Source organism: Triturus cristatus, chromosome 2_2 (genome assembly GCF_964204655.1).
Source record: "Triturus cristatus chromosome 2_2, aTriCri1.1, whole genome shotgun sequence".
In the NCBI taxonomy this organism is placed as follows: Eukaryota; Metazoa; Chordata; class Amphibia; order Caudata; family Salamandridae; genus Triturus; species Triturus cristatus.
Window position 1 is genome coordinate 1092663004 of NC_140582.1, and position 26358 is coordinate 1092689361.

General features: G+C 43.8%; 1 protein-coding gene across 2 annotated transcripts in view; it reads left to right on the forward strand.

Annotated features, from left to right (window-relative positions):
- Positions 1-26358, forward strand: part of SMYD1 (SET and MYND domain containing 1) — a 135007-nt gene that overhangs the window by 56754 nt on the left and 51895 nt on the right. Inside the window, exons 3-5 of one of the 2 annotated variants that reach the window (XM_085642643.1) lie at positions 4340-4553; positions 5435-5565; positions 7999-8037. In XM_085642643.1, coding sequence (XP_085498769.1) covers positions 4340-4553; positions 5435-5565; positions 7999-8037 — 384 coding nt within the window. The remainder of the gene's footprint in view (positions 1-4339; positions 4554-5434; positions 5566-7998; positions 8038-26358) is intronic. The other variant, XM_085642644.1, reaches the window with a different exon arrangement.

Consider the following 26358-nt stretch of genomic DNA (forward strand, 5'->3'; position numbering starts at 1 on the left):
GATTAAACCCTTCACCTCTCTCATGTCCCCAGTACTTCATTTGCTGAAATAGTTCAGCAATTTCCTGAATGCCTAGAAATATAAGGCTAGAAAATGGAACTACCAATGAAACTAACTGCTACTATTGTCTCACAGTCAATAAGTAATTGTTTCGTAAAGGGGGTTTGGAAGTGAACAAAAACATTCTATTGCTGGTTTGGGAACATACTCAAAAGAAAACTGATGTGCAGTGGTGAGTTTTAATTTCTCCAAACAAGTATATAACATGTTAGTCAATAGAAATAAGTCTGATATTTGCAGTGTGATTTGGAAAGGATATATATTTCAAGACATTAGTTAACAATCATGTTTTTGATGCAACAAATAGTTTCAATGATGTGTTACAGAAGACTGATGTAAAAATATTTACCAGACATAATTTAACTTAGAAGCAGGTTGTATTTACTGTTGATTTTCTACACTTTCAAGCAGAGAGATCCCCCCGTCCTGTTGAAAACCTTGACGTATCATAGTAGGGTAAAATGTAGGCAGAAATGTCTTGATAATTCCATGGGGGTGAAATTATCCCCCATGTAACTTTTAATCCTATCTCTGGGGGACAAAATAAAACGAAAACCCCGGAAATAGTTTTAACACATACTTTTTTCCATCTTCACATTCCACTCACACCCAAAGCCATTTTCAGTAGGTGGACATATATTCATGTCTCATTAATTAAAAGCATAGCCCATTTAAGCTCCCACCATCATAGTGGGTAGTAGCTTTCACTTAGATCTTTTAGGCTGGTGCTAGGAGGGGCCCGAGGATGAAGCATGCCACCTATGAGGTGGGTGAGGGCGTTTGTCCTAAAGCAGTGAAGTGCTTTTTACTCACTGCATCCACCTCCGGATTTCTGGAGCAGTCAGTCTATGTGTGTTGTGATAATTATCACACCTGATACAATTGGACTGCACAGGGTTAAAATTCATGTGATAAATACCACCCATTGCGAGTTTTTGAGGAATAACTTGTGGATTGTGGTGCTTATCTCACAACAAAGTCTGCCTGTTCTGGTAAATACCTTGAATTTTTTCCCTGGCTTGCTGATATTTATCACAAATCCCACAATTGTGATATGTGTGGGAACAGGAGATGCTCACAATGAAGCCCTTGGTCTGTTACATTGATGAAAATAGAGCTTACTAAAATGGCTTTCATTATATCATAGGAAATGTCGTTCTGGAAGGCAGAACGTCTTCTGAAATAGCCCTCCTTCCTTCCGATGTATAAATAGTGCTATGCTCACATATTACGTTTTTATCTTCAGCACTTACATTATATAATGTACTACTTAATGGTGGCACCAGTACAGATCAAAGAGGCACCATAGACAAGTCCACCTGCTTCTGTCTGCAACCCACCTGCGTCCCGCCCCTGAAACCCTGGCCCTCCTCCCTCCCTCTGCAGGCCTGGGTGTTACTCTGCCACCAACCTCCTCACCCTGAACATAGCAAGACCTTCTGGTAACTGCATCCGTCTTCTCCCAGCTGCACTGAAGGCATGTTTTCCTGTGTCGCTTCACCTGTGACCTGCCTCCTCTCGCGTCTCCTGGAGAGCAGTACACTTACAAACACTACCTGCACAACACCTCCACAGACAGCGTACACCCGACACTCTCTCACTCGTCAAACACACTTTCGCTTTTGGCGACCTCCTGAAAGACTCTCCCCGGACCTTCTCCTCATGACAAAACCGGGTTCATCCTGATGTCGCCATGGATACCCCCCACTTCAAGATAACAAGCCAAGACAGAACCCGCAAACTCGGAGGAGGACTAGACAATATTCTACAAAGAAAACATCAGCTGCTCCGTATCCTTTGCAAAGTCCAACAGTCACCTGGAACACCTGACCTTTAAACTTCACATCTCTTGACCACAAGGAGCATAAATCAATTTTGGAAACACTACCACTGAACTAATAGCCTCCTTGGTGGTCAGCTTCCATCTGGAAGATCGCACACATCCGAACCAAAACAATCTCCTAGATGACTTAAATTCTCTCAGACACTCTCAACATGTGAAGAACCCCACCCAGACTGCGGAACATCTTCTCAACCCCATCTTCACGAACGTCAACAACATTACAATGGACCACCCACCCTGTCACCTGGAAGGATAACTCCCTGGTCAGCTTCACCCTACACATTCCCCAGCAATGCGGAACTGCACCGTCCAAGATTATTTTAAGAAATGAGCAGAATCTCAGAAGAAGCCTCAATGGCTGAACTCAAAATCGACCACAAGTCTAAGACAACCATACGCAAACCGTCACCCACTTCAGCACCTGAATCCCCTCCAGTGCAGATTCCCTGGCCCCACTCAAAACCAACAACACCTCCATGACCACAAGCAAGTTTGTACATGAAAGATCTCAGACTTTCCAAGTGTCACTGCAAGCAACTGGAATGTCGCTGGAGATGCACACATAACAACACCGACAGAAGAACCTTCAAATCAGCCATTAATGCTAGCATCAGCGAATCAAAGACACCAAGCTCTCAACTCTGACAGCCTAACTCATGAGCAGCAGCAATAGTACCAATGAAATCCTTACAATAGTGAAAGACTTCATCACTCCTGCTGCCAGCTCAACCACCATCATCCCCTCTTAGGACTTCTGACACAAGCTCTCCCTCTTCTTCCATGACAAAATAAGCAATATCTACAATAATTTCGGCAGGCAACTAGAACCATTCACCCTTGCCACCCTCCAGCATAGTGAGACAATCCACTCAGGAATTGTCTTGGCTTGCTGGCCCATGATATATGCGATGCAAACAGTCTAAACCATGAGATGCATCCACTAAGGAGCCCCTTCAGACCCATGTATACACTTTATATTCACCAGAGTACTCGACCCCATCTGCTCTCTGTTCACTTCGATCAACCACATCTCGCTCACCTCTACTAGCTTCCCAGCACTTGGATGCACGTCACAATTCTTCCCCTCCTGAACAAACCCTCAGCATCAAAAAGATACTAGCTAACTACTGACCATCTCCTTGCTTCCGGACCTAGTAAAAATTCTAAGAAAACTGATCACAGATGACTTTATGACCATCTCAACGGCAACCACCTCCTCTCAATCAGGTTTCAGAATCAACCACAGCATTGAAACTACCGTCATTGCTGTCACGGACAATATTCGCATGATCATGGACGGAGGAGATACAACGGCACTCGTCATGCTCAATCTTTCCATTACTTTCAACACCATCTGCTACACTATCCTTATCCAATGCCTCCATGCCTCTGGAATAATAGAACATGTGGTTCAGTGGAGCTGTTCCTTCTTCACAGAATGATCACAGTCAGTCAGCCTGGCACTTTACACCTCGATTGCCAACATCCTGATCTGAGGAGTACCCCAGGGATCTCCGTTCAGCCCTAAACCCCCCAACATATACATGACTCAACTCATGGGCACCATCAAATCCCACTGAATTGACTTAATCGCTTATGTGGATGACACCCAGCTTATCCTCTCCGATGACATGCCCAACACCCGCCCATGTTTGCTTCCTGCATGTCCAAAGTTGTCAACTAGATGAAGATCATTTGCTCCAAGTTCAAACCAGAAGTGGCACTTTTCAGAAAAGACACCACTCTGGACTTCAGCTGATGGCTAGATAAACTTGGGCAAACACCCAACCCTGCCAATCAAGCCAGAGACCACGGCATAGCAGTGGACAAACAAATGTTTATGACAAAACCAAGTCAACTCTGCAGCATCATCTTGCTTCCAGACCCTCAAACCCCTCAGAAAGATCTAAATGTGGCTCCCATTAAACACTCTGAGAATAGTCACCCTGGCCCTTATAACCAGCAAACCAGACAACGGCAACACTGTCTACATGGGTGTCTCCGCTTACCTCACCAAATGTCTCGAGTCCTCCGGAACGAAGCAGCTAGAATTATGTTCCAACTCATCCCCGCACTCACATCACAAACCACCTAAAAAAACTATGCTGGCTTTCAGTTCACAAGCACTCTTTCTTCAAACATCTCACTCACACAAGGAGCTACAAAGTCTTAGCCCCACATACCCGAACAGCCACATCAGCCTCGACACCCTGTCCAGAATCCTTTGCTGGCCAGCCTCCTGCTAGCTCCCCTCTTGCTTCCGCAGAACTAAAGGTGGCGGTCGAGCTTTCTGGCACCTCGCTCCTAATGCCTGGAACACCACCTCCCTTCACATCAGAACCCCTAGCCAAACACACTTATGATAACATAACACAACAGTGTGTGCTTGTGCTACTACATGTTCTTATGTTCACACATTTGCTGTTGCATTCACAGGCTCGCAGCCCGGATCTTGTGGAGGGTAGAGAAAGAAGGTACTGGTCTCTCTGAGGGATGCATTGTCGCCGTAGACGACCTGCAGAATCACGTGGAAAGCCTGGGAGAGGAACAGAGGAAAGACCTCGAGGCCGATGTCCAGGCCTTTCTTGACTACTGGCCACCTGAGAGCAGCATGTTTGGCGTGCAGTACATCTCGAACGTGTTCGGAGTGGTAAGTCACCAGAGCAGCTGCCCACTTTGATCCTCCTGCTAAACGTGAACAAAGGGTGTGCTAGTCACACTTTATATTTATAACTATCAGGATGAAGGCCTACATGCCATGGTCATTATAGACAGGATTCACATACGCCGAAACACATTGCTTGACTGCTTGCATCTATCCATTCCAAATTATTTTTGACATAAGGTGCTGTTTTTTAAAACAATTGCTATTTGCGATATTATATTCAATTAAAAGACACTTGCAGATTACATTTTAATAGCTACCAAAATTGATTCATAAAGAATTTCCTATAATCCTGTTTCAGAGAATCAGTATTGATGTAACTTTATGAGTGTAAAGTGCATTTATAAAGGGACCTGTTTTGTGTGCACACCTACAAAGTATGTGAACACACAAAAAATTGCTAGTTGGTGGATATTCACATGTAAGTTGAAGGCGTAAGTATGTGTTCAATGGGTCAATTGAGAGAACACTTCCATGTTTAATGGGGGGCAAGGGAAGGGTTTCTGTTTGGGGAAAACTGTTTCCTCCTCGAAATAAAAAGATACATTAACAAATGCATATTCGTGTGAAATTTGTACATTCGGAATGTTGCACTATATTGTGGTAATTCTGAATAGCTATGTTTTGTCCGATGAGTACACCTTGAATTCTTTATATATCAAAATGAATTCAGAAATTAGCTTCAGGCAACACATTTCCAACTTGGAAAATCAGGGCCTTGTGCATCAGGACATCCCTCTTGGCGATGACCATCCCAAAACTGAATTGACATCACATGTACTTCCCCCCCCCCCCCCCCCCCCCCCCCCCTCCCGCAGTATTACACGTCGGCCTTACTTTCTCAATGCTTGTGTGTTTTTTGTCAGATAAACTGCAATGGCTTCACGGTGAGCGACCAGAGGGGGCTGCAGGCCGTCGGGGTCGCCATTTTCCCAAATCTGTGCCTGGTGAATCACGACTGCTGGCCCAATTGCACGGTCATATTCAACAATGGCAAGTAAGTGCACAGGTGATCTTGACGTCATCTTTGGAACTATGTTCACCAAAAACAGGCCCATGAGCCCTTCATGCAGGCGGCATCATGTGAAACGTCACGTGGTACAGCTCAACTCCCCCTCAAGTGAGACAGGATGCCAGGTCCCTCCTCACCCAAAACAGGAACATAGGCAGCACTCTGCACTTTAAGATTGCCTGACGTTTGCCCTGGTGCAAATAGTCTTTTTTTAAATCTGTTTTATTAGGTTTTCATAAACAGGACAGACAGCCGCAGTATGCATGATAGTAGCCATTTGGTGGGTACATTGATAATGAGTATACAGCAAAGCAGACCTAATTAGAATAAATCCACATGTCCGACTGCAGCGCGCATACATTGCTTCTGTGTGTATTTGTGTCTTGGACATTAGTCGCTGCTGCTCATGGAGGCTCTGCGGCGCCTGAGTGCATGATACATGGATGTCAGCTCTGTTAACGCACATTACACATATACCAGCACACGGTGTGACCTTCGGCGAACTTCTCTGCAGCTTTGTGTCTGGATTTTGTCGGCTGCCCACGAGCACCGTTTTCGGAATGGAATTTGGGCAGGTGTGGTAGGAGCTTTTCAGTGTTAGGGCGGAGGGCGTTGTAAAGCCAGCAGAGATTCACGGTGCCTTTGAAAGTGAAACTCGATCATTCGTTGCTCCAGTCACCCGTACATTACACCGTGCCTTGACAAGTGCTTTCTTTCTCTTCGTTTTCCACCGTTGTTCCATGTGTGTTTTTTTTGTAGATTTCCTAATGAATCCCTCAACTTGATCGTGATTCTTGTTCGTTGAAAGTTCATGTGCTCTGCTACTTTTTGGAACTCATTGCATGTATTTTTTATTTCATTTCAATGCTTGTTAATGGGAGTCTGTTGTCTGTGTTAACTGTGAATAGTATTTTGCAGGCTATCCAAGGCTTAGATTACTTTTTCTATGATGGTTGATAAGTTAGACCTTTTAAGGATTCACCCATCTTTGCTAAGCTCTTTTCCTGCTTGTTCTCTTGGCTGTTGAAGTTAAACTTATTTTTGAAGTGTCTTTTTGGTGGTAATGATCTATCTCTGGCCTTTATTGGACCAAATAGGAAGGGCTGGCGGTCGGCCATAGTCATAAGCAAAGCCAGAGAATGTAACATCCGAAAACTCACTGCAGTGTACAACATCACCAGCGTCAGGGGGCTTAGTGTCTGGAAGGGTCTCAAGAAATGTCCTCCTGTGATCTTCCTTGTGGAAACAAATGTCCTCATTCTGGACAGCATCGCTGGTGCTTCAAACACAAACTAGTACAGCTGAAACCACCCTGCCGGCCAGTTGCAATGGGAGGCGGTGATGCACAGGAGAAGGTCATTGCATAAATTTGCATAAGAGAGTAGAGAATCTAGCAAAGGATCCCCCAAGCCAGCATTGCAGTATTGCACCAGTCTAGGGACTGCACCGCTACAGTACCACACACCCTGGCAGTAAACGAGAATGTAATCCATGTTACAGTTTATCCCATCATTGATGGTGGCATGGAATGTAAATTAGACCTAGTTTATCTGGTGATACATCTATCATGCAAATAATCAATTTTATTAATTGTTATTTTATTAGAACCCTCCTGATCCTGCCTCAGCGCGTATCAACATCTGTAGGTGTCTGTAACGTCTTTGCATTTAGAATATAGTAAAAATTATGGTGGAGTAGCCCACTGTAACATGTGGATCTGCCGACTGCATTAAATGCACATAGGGATTCCAGAGACTTTCAGAAATTGTAAAGGATTTTCAACGAGAGAGCAATAAAGCTGCAGGAAAAATTTTAAGTGAGTACCACATTCAGTCTTGTAGTACATGTACAGTATTAAATAACTTAGATGCCAATAAACCCTGGAATTAAATTAGCTATTTGGTAGGTGCAAACCCGAATTCCCACTATTTCGTGGTGACATATTTGGGGAAGTCTTGACACATCATTTTTCTTTTTGTACCTTTAGATGTCACACCAACCATTAAAATGCTAATAGGTTTTCAATAGAACATCTGATAAGTTATTTAAAAAGCAGTGCCTATAAAGTAGTTCTACAGATATTCTAGTATCAGTCTGTTTGCTCCAGGCATTTTTATAGGATAAAAAAATAAATACCAAACCTCACACCAGCCTGCCCTGGTAAAGTTGGCCATTGACCTTTCCTTGACAATTTGTGTAGCTTATGCCTGCTACTTGAGGCAGTTAGTTGAAAGATGAGTGTATTATGATTACTGTTAGCTGATTAAATTACTTCGGCCATTTGCACAACAGCTAACGAATACACTGTCCTTGGAGTAAAAGCAACTCACAGATAAAATTGCAACCCTGTGGAATATGTGTGATGTTTTTAAATTGTGTTTTGTATTGTGCATTTTAGATCTTTGTTTTGTTTTTCAGTCATCAGGCTGTAAAGTCTATGTTTCATACAGAGATGAGGTGGGTCAAGCTCGTAAGCATACACAGTGTTCTGGTGACAATTATCCCTCATCCCACTAAAATAACCAAGTCCATTGGAACTTGAGCCATTGTTTGACCTTGTCTTACATTTAAAGTTCTGCACCTTGTACTAGAGTATATGAAAATAACGTTCACCGCCATTCCATCTAATCTACTGCACCAGTATCCTTGTCATGCCCTCCTGCCACCCCTGACACGGTCATAAAATCCATTTAACATTGAAACTCTATCTGCAACGTAAGCCTAATCCACAGTCTCTACTGATGATGCACTACAAAACACTGACAAACTAAAGTACTAAAGTATTGTTTGTTCCTTGTTAACTATTTGATGACACTGCAATTGGAACGCTGGATCAATTATTGATTTAACGTCATTCTATATTTGAAGCTTAAGATAAAATGTTAATTGGTTTAACACTTTTTTTATGATGCCACTGTTTGCCAAATAAAATTAGCATATGCCCCTAATGTGACAATCTAAAAGGGTTATTGAAGAATTAAAACAGTGCAAATTCAATGGGATTCCTCAAATTAGAATTAAACTTTGTCTTTTTTAAAGTGGAATATTTCCTTTCATTGATATATACACATTCCGTTAATATATATATATATATATATATATTTATACAATTTGCCAGTTAGCAGTGTAATATTACATTTTGTCTCCTTCTAGATGAACCTTAAACCGGGCTTAAGAGTTGCTGCCCTGATTATTTTGGAAAAGCCCTTGTCTCAAACATCTTTGAAGACTGAATATTCATTACACTGTACTGCTGGCACATATATAGTTTATGCTAGATTGGCCCAACAAGCCTATAATTTAAATTTTCAGATTAATTTCAGTGTTTTATGAAATATGGATAGCTTTAAGCTTCCAAGCCGGCAATCCATTTACTTATGCTTTAATACACCAGCAATGTTAGGCATCATAAAAAATGTAAAGTGTGATTCAATGGTTTGTTTTACATATTAAGAATATTGAGGAGATATGTGATTGAGTGACTTTGTGTTTAACTCTGTAATGTATTAGAAGCACTTAAAAGAGATTATTGGTTCCAATTAAGAATTCTTCTAACTAATTTATAACTCTAATTAAGATGTTTGCTTTTTTAATTTGTAAATTATTAATCTCAGAGGTGGGTAACAGAAAAAGTCAATTTTAAAGCTTTGCCTTTTGCAGATCTGTTAATAAAGAACACAAATTTGCTGATGCCCCTACAGCATCACAATTTCTGTCTGATTGACTCCCCATAACATCTTTAATCTATGCATGCTTGTGACATTTCCTATGTTTTAAGGTTTCAGGCTCAGTTTAGTGAAGAAATATAAAAAATAACAATAGCCTCAGCTCTGTATTTTTTGTATAATTATCAAAATGGGTGTCTTTGAACACCCTGAGACACCATCCCATATTAAAATTAAAATATCTTGGAAGATTGCAATTTTTAGTTTGGTATATCCTGGAAGATTGTGTGACATGGTGCTGTCATTTCTAATAAGCATGGTCTCACAATTAGACCCTCATAAGTTTGCTTATCTTTCAAGACTGACCTCAATAAATGTTAATATATTGGAAGGCCACATTTCATAAAGTCTTACATCTTCTAAGGATGTCTTAGAGAGCTGGGTACTTTATCCTCTTTCAATAATAACATCTTTAAATTAACTTTTATCTTGAAGGATGCTTATTTAACTTTTGCTTTCGTTTGACAACAGTGCTGTTTTAGTCAAATGTCTTGGAATTCTGGTCTCCTTAAATCCCTTTGCTTTTTATGTTTATACTTTTTGGACTCTTCTTTCTTGAAAGTTGATCCTTCTTAATGTCTTATATTATTGAAAACTCATTTGCGTAAATTCTTAAATAATTTAAAGCTAATATTTTTTAAATACTTACATCTTGGATGGGCTTGGCCTGCTTCCTTAAATTCCTGTATCTTGGATTGTTAGACTCATTGAAACCATATCATTTCAATCAAGCAATATTAAATGATCAAAATCCTATCTAATGGGGTCTATTAATTCTTCTATCAAGGAAAGCCTGAGCCTCTAGATTATTTCATTAATTAAGGCTAACTTTTAGATTCCTGTATGTTGTAAACACTGAATTCTGTAATGTTTTCTTTCTAAAAGGGATACTATTTTGCTTCTTATATTCTGCTATGTTGCATTATCATACCCTTTTTAAAATTTCTATATATGACTAATTTGCATTGAGGCTTCATCACACTTACGGAAAAGGAAATATAATAGAACAGGGTTTTAAAGGTATATTAGAAAACAGAGATGTTATCATTCTTAGAATCAGTGTATGCATCTCATCATTTCATTAGGGGGAAGGCTATTACATACGTACATATTTTCTGACATTGTGTATCATTGATGCTCCTGCACCAGTTCTATGAATTTTTAAAAAATATTTTTCTTTAGAAGGTTCTTTTTGAATTTGTGAATCCACTCAGATTTATAATGCTAAAACATGCACATTTGCAATCAAAAGTTTTTTAATATAGTAACGCTTTACAGCCAAAACAAAGAGTTTATTTTTATGACTATTTTCTGAATTCCCAAATGATTCACATTTTGCCTGCCTGAGGAAGGGACATATTTGGCCTTGAATTCTAGCAATCTAAAGTATGGGTTAGCCTAACATAGGTATTCCCCTGTGGCTGTGGGTGACCTGCATGGACTCTGCCTGACACCTAGGTCTTGGCGTGCCGGTTGGGCGACTCCCGGCTCTGCCGATATGCCATAGTCTACGGTTCAGACCCAGCTACGGGACGGTGGTCAAGACAAGCACTTCACCGGCCTTCCAGGGATCCAGCTGAATGATGCATACAGGTGGGATGATCAGCACTTCCTAGGGGACACCATTCAGTCAAGGGTTCCTTGTTCCTTTTGTCAGTCAGCTGCTGAAATATAAGTTCAGCCGAACTAATAACCCTGTAAAAGCAGGTAAAAGCAGACTTTGGGAAGAAGGAATGCAGATAGCACCCCTTCAGTGAGGGCTGACGGCAATGGAGAGCGAGGACACTCTTGAAGAAGAAGAGAGCCGAAGTCTAACAACCGCACCGGATTGGCGTTGGCGTGCGGCTGCCTAACAGTGGGGGAAACCCTCACGCCTCTCACCCGTGCAACCTGAGAGGCTGCAGTATGAGTGTCCCAACTGGGGGTTGAGTGGGAGTCCTCCTCCCACCTCTCCTTTGCTTGGGAAACAACTCACCTCTGCGCCGCCTGAGTGCAAGCAGTGTCGATCTGATGGTAGCGCGTACACGTTCCTGCAGCCTGGGCAACATCACCAAATTTATCTGTGATACTCTTGGTTGTGGGCACAGGGCCAGGACCACAGGCCCCAGCATTTTCTGTGGCCGGAAGCTGGCAGCACACCTGCACACGTCCGGAGGCGCTTACGTCAACTGCAGGGGTTCGCGCTGCGCGGGACGTGGCTGGACGAAGCTGGGCTGGGCTGGGCCATGGATCTTGAACCGCCAAGCTCGTTTACTAAAACCTGCAGCGTTACGTCTGATTTAACTTTTTGCTTTTTAAAGGGTCTAGGAGGATCGTGAACCAAATGCGGAAATGCCAGTGTACCAGAGGGGGGCTTGAAACTCAATCACCTGCAAAAAGTAACAACTATTGATAAAATGCTCCAGCGAGCAATTGGTGTAATTGCCACTAAAATCGAACTTACAGAGAGAAGGCTCTCCTTTGGGGGAATTGAAGAATCCCCCAAAAGTCATGCCTGTATTGCCCCTCCTACTCCCAGCCAATCGAACTCTCAAACTAATGCTGTAGCCTTTACTCTTCCTGATAGTGACTTTAGTCCTGTAAACAATCTACCTACTATGCATGCCAGACCTACACCTGATGTCTCGCTATCACAAGGGAACAACCTAAGGGAAGTATCCCCAATTGCAAACAGGCGTAATCGGGCATTATCTAAACCGCGTCAGCCTGACAGTGTTACTACTACAGCCACTCTAGCACCCAAATCCAAGGCTAAAAGTGGGAAAACGACCCAAGTAAGTTGGGAAGAAAAACTAGCCACATCAAAACCTGCCTGATTAGATGGGTTTATTTGCACAGTAATGGATCAACTTAAGGGGATGATACATCTAGAATTTGCCCGGTTTTTGGACAAAATATATGCCCTAGAATCCCAAGTAACTACACTTAGAAATTTACTCCCATACCAGCCCGAAGCAGCACCCCAAGTCTTTGACCAACTTGTAGGGGATGGCATCTCTCCCAACAAATCAGCCCAGACCTACATAAGCAATATAGGAACTACACAGGGCAGGAGGAAAGAAGGAAACTCAGAGGATATTGGATGGAAGCACAATACTGGCCCGATTGTCGATCATAATCTGAATTCAGGAAATACATTTGTCAGAAATGCCAGCGGAAGTAGAATGGTTAACTTTAACCCACATGAAAACAATGATCTGGTGTCTATTGACCTGCCCCCAGACGCCTGCCCATATTTGGTTGTGATGTCCGGGGTTCCCGGCTTGAGAAATGGGCAGAGAGAATCACATAGAGAATTGAGCAATAAGTGCTTGAACTGGCTGGTCAAACACTGGAATTTTCTGACCACGATGGCTAAGAATATAGGGGCCGATTCACAGAACTAATCTAAGACAAAATCCTAAATGTACTACTTCTGGCATTCACAGAAGGCACTAACGATTTTTGGTAATCACAGAAATCACTTACGACTCCTAACTTTACGTCCGCATTCGGGCCAGAATCTCTGCACCCAGACCGTACTCTCCGCACCCGGACCGTACTCTCCGGCTAGGGCCGTACTCTCCGACTCGAGCTGGATAAAGTGTAATTAGGCTTTCCTGTTTTCAGTTTCTATTTTTGGTCAATTCTGGTGGTGTTTTTTCAGTGTTTTACAGTGATTTCAATACCTGAAAAAAACAGTGGTTTTCAGTGGTTACTCATTTTCACGCGATAAAAATAACTGAAACAGTGATTTACTAGTGTTTATGGAACGCTTTGCTTTTATTATTGCTTGCTTTCTTCATTGATGCATGGTATATAGATAGTGTACGTACAGAGTATATGAGGTCCAAATACATTTTTACAAGTCGAACTTATTGTAGTACACCATACAATATTTCTTCAGTGAGTCTTTGGTCATTTGCGCTCTCTCTTTCCTTCCCATGTAAAACTTTTATTTGTGAAAAGGCCCTCTCGACATTGGCACTTGAGACTGGCAACGCCAAAACAACCAGTACACAATTTGCCAACTCTGGCCACTGACGTAGCTTTCCATGCCGATACTACGTACAAATTCAGGGTGCGACAGGGCAGTGGGGTAACACAAAACGATGGGTCTCCCTGCATAAAATAACCCCCACCCCCTAGCCCCCCAATTGTCACAAATATTAAATGGCATTGTATTGTATTGTAATTGCATTTATATAGAGCTTACTACCCCTGATGAAGCGTTAAAGCACTTTTTCAGGGAGTAGCACGCTACTCCGGAACCCAAGGTGGATTAGTGTTGAATTAGGATAGTGAAATACGAAAGTAATTTGAGTGGTGGCTATTAGTCAGTTATTTGGATTGAGAAGGATAGTGGAGGGATTGAAGAGGCAAAAAGGTTTGCATTCATATAGTACTTGCTACCCGTGTTAAAGGGAGGTGATGGAAGGGAGACAGCTAGGCCCTCTGGGATATGGACGATCTTAAAGCACGTGGCTAGTCTGTACCATCCCTCTGCGCAGGGTGAGGGGTATGAAGACAGAGATGCACCTGCCAACATAGAGCAGTGCCTTTGTAAGGTTGATCCTCCATGACAGGTAGAGTTTTTTTTGGAATGAAAGGGCCCACCAGTGCAATGACATCCACTGGGTGCACCTCCTAGGCATATTGCGGTGTAATTGCTGCAATACTCTGTCCCACCAAGCTAAAGATCATCTTAGACAGAAGTTATTCTTCTTCACAGATGCTGCAGAGGCCCTGGTGTGGATCACACAACATGACCCAGCATAACCCCCAAAAATTGCCGAACAATGGAAATAAAGGAGGAGCAAGAACCAAAGTCTACAGAGTGAACACTCTCAAATTGTCTACGCCCACACAGCAGGAGCCACAGAAAAGGCCCTAGTTGCTGAGGTGGATCTCAGCCAAGGCCCACAATTAACTCAACTGAAGTAGTTGTCTCTACAGATTAAGATAACTTTGCTAGCTTAGTTATGAGCTCCGAAGGGGGTGACCTGCCAAAAGTTACACCACAAAAACCAGAATATATGTTCTGATCCCAGGCTCTGAAACGTACGACTGCCTGACTCACGGAGCAGAAATGTTAGCGAAGTGTCTAATAAACAGGAGGTTATCACCGCTATGGATGGGGCAGGTAATACAATGGTATCAGTGCGATCAGGGTTTAAAGAAAAGTCCTATTTGGGTACAGACTGGTCAGGCTCTGGTGTGTGAAGGAGAAGTTGGAAAGTTTTACCCTGGATGAACAAGGGTCTCCTCCAGTGCCACACTAGTGTTGTACAAGTGTTATTGAACAATATTAACAATCTAGAGATGCTAAGAGAAGCCAACCATGTGAACAATGGGATGTAGGTTTATATTAAATTTAAGAGCGACAAATGGTGGACGAGTTGGCCGCACAAACAACTGATTACTTACACCAACCTTGATGAAAACAATCAACTCTAGGCAAGAACCAAGCATGGGCGGGAAAGCAGCAGGCCACATTCTCTACAAACAATGGTGCAGCGGTCCCATTCTGGTTTCATCAAGGCAAATAACAGCTATGCCCATGCTGAAGCACGAAACACAACGAAGAAACAGTTAGCAAAAGAGCGGACTAGGAAAACAGTACCAGCGTATTATGGAAAGCAAACACTAAACAATTTCAGAGTCACGGCGGCGTGGGATTTATTTTTTGAAAACTGTATCCACTATTGAATGCAGGTTCATAATTTCTCCTGAGCAGGGATAGATCCTGCAACGCCATTTATCAAGGGCCCACAGACCGTCATGCCCCGATGGAAGGTACATGCATGAAGCTTGCTTGTGTAACTCTGCACTGCAGAAGCCTCTTTAACGTCAATGATTTCAAACATGAACTCAAAATAATATCATATTACAAAGGAAGCATCACTTCAACAAGACTTTGTCAAACTAAAAAGAAAGACACCTCTTACAGAGGTTTCACGATTAAAGATGCGTTTCAATCTCTTTGTGAAGGCGGTCGCTTAGAGAACTATGCAGGCAATTAGCGACAGGTCACACACCAACATTACTTAATAACCCTGTGCCAAATAATTTTTTTTAAAAAAAGCTCTGTCCTTGAGTAATGTAATCGGGTTCTCATGAAAAATGGACTAACAGCTTTGGGCCAAGTACACGCTATATTCCGCACTATGCAAGATGAGCAAAGGCAGCAGTGCAGTAATTATGTACTCAGTGTGGAGCTGCTGTCCACTGGGCCCCTCGGCTGCTGGCACGGGCAGCGGGGGGTTGCGCTCTCCCCCGCTGGCACCTAGAGAGGAGCAGCTGGTTGATCGGATGCAGCCGCAACGGGTGCCCTAAGCGGGCTAGGAGCGGACCACAGTCCTGGGCAGAGCCGGGGACGGGAGAGGGGCCCTCCCTTCGCAGCCACACATCATCGCCCGGCACCGCCGTAGCCGCCACGTACATCAGAGGGTCATGTCATGAGTGAGTAAATATACAGTTACCCGTACATAGTTTACATATTAGGATTACATGGCTCCCAGAGGCGCAACTAGAGTCAAAATCGGCAGAGTGTAGCTGCAGCGGCTCTAAGCAGGGGCGAAAGAAGAACAAAGCCTCGTTAAGTAAACAAACTTTTTAAAGACCTGTGAAGTACTCGGGTGTGGCCGCAGTAAAACAGACGGCAGACCACAACAGCTTCTCTCCCCCCTGCGAGCCAGGCAGGGGGCCTGGTGTTGCTCTGACCCTTGGGCCATTCACACCTCGGCTCCCCTGACACCTCTGCGCCAGGCCCCCACAGGCAGGCCAATGCGGATGGGCAAGAAGTATGCATGGGCCTCGCCAACCAATGTGTCCCGAATTTAATGGCGGTGACTCGCGTTCCGAGCTGCTTCCTTCTCGGGCCTAATTTTCTGTTGGTTTGTAATGCTTTGGCTCCATCTAGTGGCCAAAGCATTACAAACCAACCGCAATTTAGGCCCGAGTGGCAACAACTATGAAAATCAGTGACACTCGGCTTAAACCAGGTCAGCTCATTTTCATCCGGTAGGGTACTGTCGGGGACAGTCAGTTTTAACTGATTTCCGGACAGCCTAAGTGTAATCAATGGGCTGGAATGCAATTTTAACAAAAAGGAACATTAGAAATGTGTGATAAATGGTAGAGAAGGTCATGAAAAATAGTTTGGGCAGGGGAAAGGGTATGGCCAGACACTACATCATAACCCAGAAAAGTTTGCTCCTTTGCATCATGGTACATGCAGTGCACAATTTGCGCTCCTCTCAGTGTTGACTGCGGTGTCAACACTACAGACAACACTAAAGGTAGCGCTTTTAATGTTGACTGTGGTGTTGACACTACAGTCAACACTGAGGGGAGAGCAGATTGTACCATGATACAAAGGAGCAAACTTTTCTGGGTTATAATGTAGTGTCTGGCCATACCCTTTTTCCTGCCCAGACTATTTTTCAGAGATTACGGCTCGAGCTGGAGAGTACGGCCCTAGCCGGAGAGTACAGTCCGGGTGCGGAGAGTACGATCCGGGTGCGGAGATTCCGGCCCGACTGCGGACGTAAAGATAGGAGTCGTAAGTTATTTCTGTGAATACCAAAAATCGTAAGTGCCTTTTGTGAATACCAGAAGTAGTAAGTTTAGGTTTTTGTCTCAGATTAGTTCTGTGAATCAGCCCCATACTGTTTACACAACGTGTCGGGTGGCTTGGGAAAGGGGACAAGGATTGACCAGGAGACTGTATGATTATACATTTCAGCAATCCTGCAGTTATCTATGACCTGTTATGTAATAATACATCTGTCTACTCGAAGGACACTGTGGTGTCATCACTCTCCACGGGTTATTTTTATAATCCACCACTAGTCCTCCTGTTTCAATTGCCTCGCGTTGTTAGGATTCCAGCTGCCTTTCCACGTAAAGTATACTACCGTAGAGCAAACATTGCAAGGAGCCTTATACAATGTTGCAGTTCACAACAGGTTTGACCCCTTTGACCTTGTAGATTGACTTGAAGTAACTGGGTGTGGTTTACAAGCGTATCCACCTTGTAAGGTGACTCAAAAGGGCCTGAGATGCCAATGCCCCAATGGTAGTATCTCCCGTTTGGGACCATTATTATTATTCCAACGCAAAGAAAATGACCTTGTTCCCAGAGCGATGTTAGATCTACCCTTGAGGACCATTTGGCACTTGAACTTCCCCTAAAGGCAGCCGCTTTTTCCAACATGTTTTCTGTAGACCGATGCATAATATACACCTTTAAGCTAATTAATCCATTCGAACCATCGAGCGAAACTATTTACTGATGGATCCTGAATGGACCAAATATGTTAATGCCTTTGCTATTTGCCTCTTTCAGGAAACGTGGCAAACTCATGAAATTAGTTATTCCAACTTTACTATTTATTATGTTAATGCCAGGACCTGTGAGAAAGTAAGGCCGTCAGGAGGCTTAATGATTTGGATCGGGGCACATGTGGGTTGTATGGTATTGGGGTCCGAAACAATAGAGGATGATATTCTCTGTGTGACTGTAAATTTCCCAAAAAGATGCTGAGTAAACATATATAATGTATACCTAAGGCCCTCCTCAAAGTGCTGGAATCTCCCATGGTTGACAAGCTAATTGTGCACATAGCAGGTCTCCATCCTAACACGCTAAACAAACTGGGGGGGCGACTTCAACTGTCAGTTCGAACCCCTGGACCCAGCAAACTACCACTCCTTGGCTGAGGACGACAGGATATGGTCAATCCCTATTCTTAGCATTCCCTCTATTAAGAGTTGGTCTCTCCTGGCCCTTCAATTAAATGCCTTATCTATGAATTGTATGGTCCGTTCATGTAACAGACGAACAAAATCTGATTGGGTAGCCATACCTTCAATAGGATAGGAGCACTAGCCTTATAGACTATATATTCCTAGACATTGAAATATGGCCGTTCCTAAAAGATATGGTTGTGGTAGGCAGGCACGATGGCGACCATGATGCTCTGGAATTGGCCTTAGAACTTCCAAATGTCCGAAGCAAGCAAACTAGCCTCCAACTCCTGGATTGGAGGTGTAGACTTTCCAATAGCAAACGTAGAATTCACTGGCAGGCAGTGGCTAGGTCCGATAGGGCTTTGACCTCTATATGTGGTAAGGTGGGTAAAGCCATAGAGGCACGTATCTCCATCAGGCCTGGAACTAATGATGAACTAGCTGCAAAGAAGGTAGAAGAAATTCACAACTTTCTCTTCTTTAGCCTAGAGGAGGATTTTTATAGAGAAACTATGAGCCCTGGACCAATGAGTAGTGTACCATCCTGGTTCAGTAAAAAATGTAGCCAGGCTAAAAGCGCTCTGATTACTGCCATTAAGAGCTGTAAGAGGGATGTTGTTTGGCAAAATTGAACCAAATACAAGCTAGCTCTAGCACTGGCCATACGGGACTGGGACTGCCAAAGTTGGCACCTCCTCTTAGCTGCCACTAGGGGAAACAAACTTTTTTGGGGGAAACGAATTGCCTCCGGAAATAGGGAAAGAAGTTTTAAAATTGACGATAGTGTAGCAAGAGAGGCTTGGATAGCCCACTTTACCAACTTATACCAACAAAAGCCTATGGTGGGCCCACCCCTTGAACTTCCTGACACACCACTGGGTAGTGACAATGGGAGGGATGCTAAAGACTTTCTGCAGATAACCTGTAAGGCGATAGAAGATGCTCTTAGAAATATAGCCCTAGGGAAAGCACCCGGTATCGATAAAATACCAGGGTACATGTTTTTGACAGAAATAGAGGTGTGGGCACCATATTTTACAATGACTTTTAATGCTATTTTAAAGGGTGCGAGTATACCTAAGTTGTGGGCCTGCGCTGAGATCCTCCCCATATACAAGAAGGGTTGTCTCTTGGACCCAGCTAATTACAGACCAATTAGCTTAGTTGACACTTCGCAAAAACGTTTAAGCAAGGTCACATTGGGCAGATTACAGCATTGGCTAGAAGAGAACAATATTCTTCAAGCAGGCTTCCGACCGAATACATCTACAGTGGATCAGGTCTTCAGACTGTAGTTGATCTACTGGAAGACAATTAATTTTGAAAAGAGGAGGTTGTATGCAGTCTTTGTAGACTTAAGAGCCACATTTGATCTTGTTCCCAGATGTTTGCTGTGGAAACGTCTCGCCAATTTACTTGTGCAGTATAATCGAGATACTACATCAGAATAACTATGTGCAAATTAGTTGTGGCAATTTGGGTGAAGTTACCGACCGTATCCCAGTGAAGCGTGGCATAAGGCAGGGCTGTGTTTTGCCCCCCACCCTTTTTACATTGTTTTTAAATGACCTGGCAGTTTTTTGGATAGCTGTGATAATGATGCTCCTCTTCTAGCTGGCCATAGGGTCCTGGCTCTCTTGTTTGCAGACAATACCCCTTTGCTGTCAAAAACGCCCATGGGGGAACAGATTCTGTGGGATGAGGGGATTGGAAACGAAAATTAGCAAAACAAAATGCATGGTTTACAATCCCTGTTCGTCCTCACATGCCAACCCAACCCTAGATAGTGTCCCCCTAGAAAAGGTCTGTCTCTTTGAGTATTTGGGGGTTACTCTAGATGAGAATCTGGATTGGTCATCACACGTCACAAAAAGACAATTAAAAACTAGAGCAGCAATATGGGGGCCTGCTGATGCTGTATAAAAAGTATTTTTTTAAATCCATAGCACCGGTGGGTCAATTTTACTTGCACAAGGCACTGGTGGTAGCACTATATCATGCAGAGATCTGGGGACACAGGAACAGTAGACCCCTAGATATGGTAGAAAACAGATTTTTGTGGCAAATCCTATGTTTACTGGCCATTACCCCTTTAGTACGTATGAGGCTTGATCTGGGGCCTAGACGAGTTATTGATAAGATCGAGATCTGTCCCTTAATCTTTTGAAGACGCATTTAGGCCACCCCCGTGCTATTGCCCTATCGAAATGGGCTGGTGAAAATCCTCAAACATCCAAATGCTACTGCCTTACCGTGGATTAGAGTCGTAAAAGATAATTTAATGGGTATGGGTGTGGATAATCTGTGGAGTGACCCAGTGGGCTGCTGTACCCTCATGACTGCTAAGGAACTTAAAAAACGATATTACACCCATAAGCACTATCTTCTTTTGATGCGGGCACATGTCACTTTAACAACCCAGTTTTTAATGATTAAAGATAATTATAACTATGAATCCTTCTTTGATGATAGCGAACCAAATTTAGCAAAAATAATTGTACATCCAGTTTTGTCATGGAAACTTGCCTCTAAATTGTTTTGCTTCTAATTGGTCAACCTACCTGAGTAACTCTGCCCTAGGGTGTAGCCTCTGTGGCTACAAGAACGAGGACATTCCACACTTGTTATTTGTTGCAAAGTCATCCTGTGCCCTGGGCACCCCCCAACTTTTTGCTGACTGGAACTGGTGGTAACTGACTCTGACTGACCCTGGGTTCTGCCTAACCAGGCCCAGGGCCAGTGCCAAGCTGAAAGGAACACATTGGAATACAGTTAAAACACCCAACATACACTAGGGTACACTATGGTATGGTGGGGTACCCCTGTGATTGGCATGACCTACCCCATAAGCCCCTAGTATATAATAGGGAAGGGGATTGAAACTACATAGAAGTCCCCAGTACCCTGGGGTATGGCAGTTTAGAGGCCAGCAGCTTTTTCTGGACTAGCATGCGTGCAGTGCTGAAGCCTGAAGTCAGTTTAAAAGCAGCACTGGGTGCCAGGACTGCTTTGAAACAGTAAATTGCTGGTCAAATTCGATTTTGATACTAGAAACACAGTAAAAGAAGAATCTGCAATATTTCTACAGATTCAGAACCCCTAAAGACTCCCCTAGTTGCACAGGGGGTGGGGGATCCTGTAGAAATTAGGGAAATTTCTGGGACAACAAAATGCCACACTCTGCAGGATGTGGTCATCACTATGAGGAGTTACCCTGCTTTCATTGGTCAGAGATGACCTGTGGCTTGACCCAGAGAATTTTGAATAAGTATCTGAGAGGGGCAGAGCCCTCCAGATCTGCTGCTTGAAACTTACTGAAGCAAGACGTGCCCTGCTGCGAAGTTCTGCTGTGCAAAGATTTCTAAGGCCTGACCTCTGAAAACTGCGCCATCTGAAAACTGCAGCCCTGTGGATTACCTTGCTACAAAAGGACTAAGAAGTAGACTCCCTGCAAGCTACAGGTTAACAGAGCTCACCTGGACATCCCCCCATAGAATTCCCAGCTGGGAGTACCAGTGGATTTGAAAGGGTTTGGTTCAAGTGGATTGCGGAATTGAAGTTTCACACTTTCAAGGACCCTCTTGGAGATTCCAGAACCTTGGACTGTGTGTTGGATTCTTTGGGACCCGCAAGCAGAACTTCAGGAAGGAGTTCTAACTGGACCCGCCTGCTGGAGAAGGCGGCACTGCACAGTGGTGAGATATTCTCCAGAACCGTTTCTAAAGGTGTGTCCCTGTCAGAGAAAACGAAATGACTAAAAGGAGCACTCTTGGTTTCTAAGCACTAGAAAGTGACTAATCTTTAAAAATTCATATCTCTGGTTCCCTACAGTGGATTCTTTTCGTTTTGGTGTCATTTAAAAGATAAAAATATTACCTATGTTTATAAATTGGTGTTGGATTTTTATTTTGTGTTGTGTCTTAATTATTTACTGAAATGGTGTTTTTAAATGCTTTACATACCTGTCTTTGAAGTTAAGCCTGTCTGCTCGCAGCCACGATACCAAGGGTTGAGCATGGGAATAATTTTCTAAGACCTATGCTGGGTCCTATCATGTCTTAGTGGCCTTATTGCCAGTGGCAGACCTACATTTGCCCCTACCAATAACCCACTTTCCAACATTATTTTTTTCCCACTGTACAAAGAACCGCGTGCAAAATGATTGACACTAATTTGTAGGAGGCTGGGTGTTAGAAGGCACAAGGAAGCATATAGGATTCTCCAAGCTGATACAACTTTTTATCTAGTCTTTGCAGTGTCTAGATATCTGTTTCATGCTTGGCTAATAAGAAGCAAAAAAACAGAAAGTAGATAATTTTTAAGTAATAAGGTGCACCGTTCACCCTATAACGTACATTTTTAATCACATTCTCACAAGCATTTATTCCCCCTTATGTGCTAATGGAATGGTCGTGCTTATAATATACTGGAATTGTTAATAAGTGGTGCTCTGTTTATCATCTTTTAACATGCTGATGTTGTTTTTAATGACTGCTTATATATTTCTTTTTTGCACCTCTTTTATGGTATGTGTAGGAAGGTGGATATCTGACTATGGTTACCTCCAATTTTTTTGCCTAGTGTCTAGCTGGTTCTTCGACTTAGTTGGCCTGAGATCCTGCCATTCAGGATCTCAGCCCATCTGTTCTCTCTTTAAAATGGACTCCATGTACCCTAGGTACATACCCAATTGGTTGGATCACCCTGTGAGCCCCTGTACCAGTGTACACTAGGTACCCAGAGCATTGGTGTATCTAAGGCCTGCCAAGGGCTGAAGCATGTATTATGCCACCACAGGCTTGGCCTAACAAATTTGACACAACCAGCTGATCCCTCAGCTGGGGTAAGTTGGTGTAATCACCTCTTACTTAGGTGTAGTATACCAATACCTAACCTTAAATGGGACACATATTAACCTATAAGTCACTCCTATAGCAGGCCTTAACAATCCTGAAGGCAGAGTGCTTGGTTTCATGTGAGATGGTGCTCTGGCATGAGCTGAGCCTGTCTGCAGTGATCGGAACCACTTCCTTTTACTGTTTCCAGATATCGCCATACCATATACTCTTAAGTGCATTATGAACCTCGCGGTTAAATGCTATCTTTGGTTTGGCTTTATCAAAACATGTCGAGTAAGGTGTCATACAAATTGGAATACTAACCCCTCGCCAATTCTGGCGACGGGGTTAGCATTCCACCCTTCTAGAGGGACACGACATGTACAGTACCTGAAACCCGGGTAAAATCAGACATAGCCTCAGCTCCACAAAATAGATGCTGCCACCACAGACACAAGTCTGCCCTCCTGCTGCTGGGAGTCCTTCCAGCTTGGGAGGTGTGGACAAAGGGTTTCCTGCCAGGGGAGGTGCATGCACCACCCCAGACAGGATTTTGTGTATTGGTCAGGTAGGGCTTGAATAGAATGAGACATGCCTGAGGCTCACAAGGAGCCTCGGTGCATATGCAGTTCAAACCGGTCCTGGGGCACACCAGCCCCGGACCTGGGGCGAGCTGGACAAAGGATTGGGGGTGTAACCACCCCCCTTCCTGGTCCCACCCATAGGGAGGGACCTAGCAGGTAGTTCGGCCCCTAGAATCCGAATAAAGGTAGGAGTTGTGTCCTAAGACTTTAGACATCCTGGAATCAACTTAACTACAAGAAGAAGACGGGAACTTCGACGCTCTGCCGCACAGAGGACTGAAGCCAATCTCCCCTGTGGTCAGGGAGTGACCACCTTGCTAACGCAAGCACCAACCAGCGAATCAACGTCTGCTTTGCCGCCGCCTCCTGCCGGAGCCCGAGCCCAGAGACTGACAAGACCTGGACCTCCAGACCTCTCACCGCCCGATCCACAGTCCCTGAAAAGAAGGAACCCGTGGAGGCACCGAGACACGTGGAGCCAGCCATCTTGAAAAGAACACGACAAGCTGCAAGCGCGACAACCGAGGCTTCCTCCAAGTTGTGCTTTGGGATCTGAGAAGCCCAACATCCGAGCAGCATCTGCACCAAAGGTGAGCCCTCCAGCATCTCCACGATCTGCGTGGGGCCCCTCTGCATTTTGCCACTCGACGCGCCTAACCGGTTGCTGGCCCGTTGGCTAGTGGCCATCTTGGCGACGAACTTCAAGAACTACACCGCTGGTCTGGTTGCTCCAGACTGGCCCTTGCTCCCCTCCAAAGGAGCAGCCCCTCTGACCTTGCTGGTCAGAACCATCAGCTTATTTCGTTTTCCACAACAATTGCTTTTGTCAAGGATTGTTTGCTTCGATCAAGTCGCCGACACCGCCGACAGCGAGAGCCTGCGTGGGGCAGCTCGTGAACCGACTCCTGGACGTCGTCGACCTTCAGGGACCACGTGGCTGCAGAGACAAGCTGCATCTTTCCTCCTGTTTGCACCCGACATCGCCTGGTACCCACCTGGTGCCACGCTGGTCACTGGCTAGTGACTGTGAACACTGTCCCCTCTGCTTACAGGTCTTCTACAACTCCGATCCACCCTTGGATCCACCGCATCTCTTCTGGACCGACCGCCTGCAGCATCTTTGTCTTCAGGCTCCATTGAACAGATAGAAGAAACCCGACGCACTCCGAGACCTATGCACCCGCTTCCTGTGGGTGAGGTAAAGCTGGCACTCCGGTGCCCAAGTGTAGAGAATCATCTCTAGTGTCTGTGTTTCCAATCTTGAGTTCATAGTCCATCCGGAAGATCCTTTTTGCAGTAACTTTGTAACTTTTACGCACCCATTGAAAACCTATGGGAGCACGCGTGTGACTATTTGCTCTGCACACGCAACCCGTGGACCTCCTGGTCACTAACTAAAGTTAGCTCCTTGTAGGCCCAGTGATTCTAGAGGCCCTAGGCCTTTTCCCTTTCCTGTTCGTGGTACTTATACCACTATTTTAGTATATGGTTCGAGTGGCCACCAGGGCCTATTCATATAAAGTGCAACTTCTGTGTATTCTAACGTATTCTTGTTTAACGATTTGTGCTCCTGTGCTCATAAAGAGTCTAGGGGATACTTTGAGAAATAAATACATATATATTTTCAATATATATCTGTGTGGTGTCCTTTCATTGGTATAAAGGGGGGTTACATTTGGTAAAACAGCCTGCTTAACACGTTTCACGAGTTTAGCCTCAAAGACTGCTTAGCCTACGCTACCACTAGGGCAGCTAGTCTGAAAAGGTTGACTTACAACCACACCATAAGGGTTGCTTGGCATGGTACAAGGTGGTCACTTTAACTAGTGAACATCATATACCAGGCCAACTTCTCACAGTATGCTACCGAAATAAAGAGTATTTAAATCAATCAGTATTATTTCAACAAGTTTGTATGCTGTATTTTTTGTTACTGTTTTCGAAACCACAAACTGCACTAACATAACACATAGCATAATTTATTAGCACAATAAAGAAATATAACCTAAACTCATCTAATCTGAAGTAACGTCATTGAAAGTGCATAGTTGCCACTTTTACTTTGGAAGTTATGCTCCGTTTTCTAAACAAAATATAATGTATTAAGAAATGCGTGGGTTCTCTTTAGAAATGGGTAACTAGTACTAGTGATATTAGGCTGTTATATAACTGTATTACATCGAGATATCGATCCAATGCAATGTGCTATATTAAACTTGTACTTTTTCACTTGTTATGGGGCCCAGTATATTGACTCTTCGCTTACTATAAATTAATGTGTGAGAGACTTCTTAGACTTGGACGGTTTGTCGGGCGAGAGAGTGCCCATTTTTGAAAGCTGTGGATTGTGCTAAAATTGTATCTGTGACTGTTATCCTAATGGAAAAAATATGTACATATTACACAATTGTCTTAATGTCCTCATCAATGTAGCTCTGGCTCAATAACAGCGCACAAAAAAGAAAAGCAACTGGACAAAATAAACATGGCTCATTATAAAACCTGTCTATCTTATTGCAAGAAAAGAGCATTTCACAGGTGCCTTTTTGGAATGTTTTGGGGTTGGGGTGCCCTGTCAGCCACTGCAAGACTGGGGATGTCCATGATCTTTAACATACATCTGGAAATTGTGTATTTGGTAGTATGACCGGCGAGCAGGAGCAAAGATAAATTCAATGTTCGTTACCCATTCATATAACATTAAGAATTCAAAGAAGCCACTCAGCTTAACAAAGTTCTTGGCTGACTAAACTGTAGGGGTTTGGTCTCTCGGAGTGTGAGACGAGCAGATTTGTTAGATCTCGCAATAGGAACTAAGCAAGTTTTTTGCATGCTTAAAGAAAAAAGTACCTTTTGAGCATGTTCAAGGGCTCGACTGGAACATCTTTAAAGCCAAAG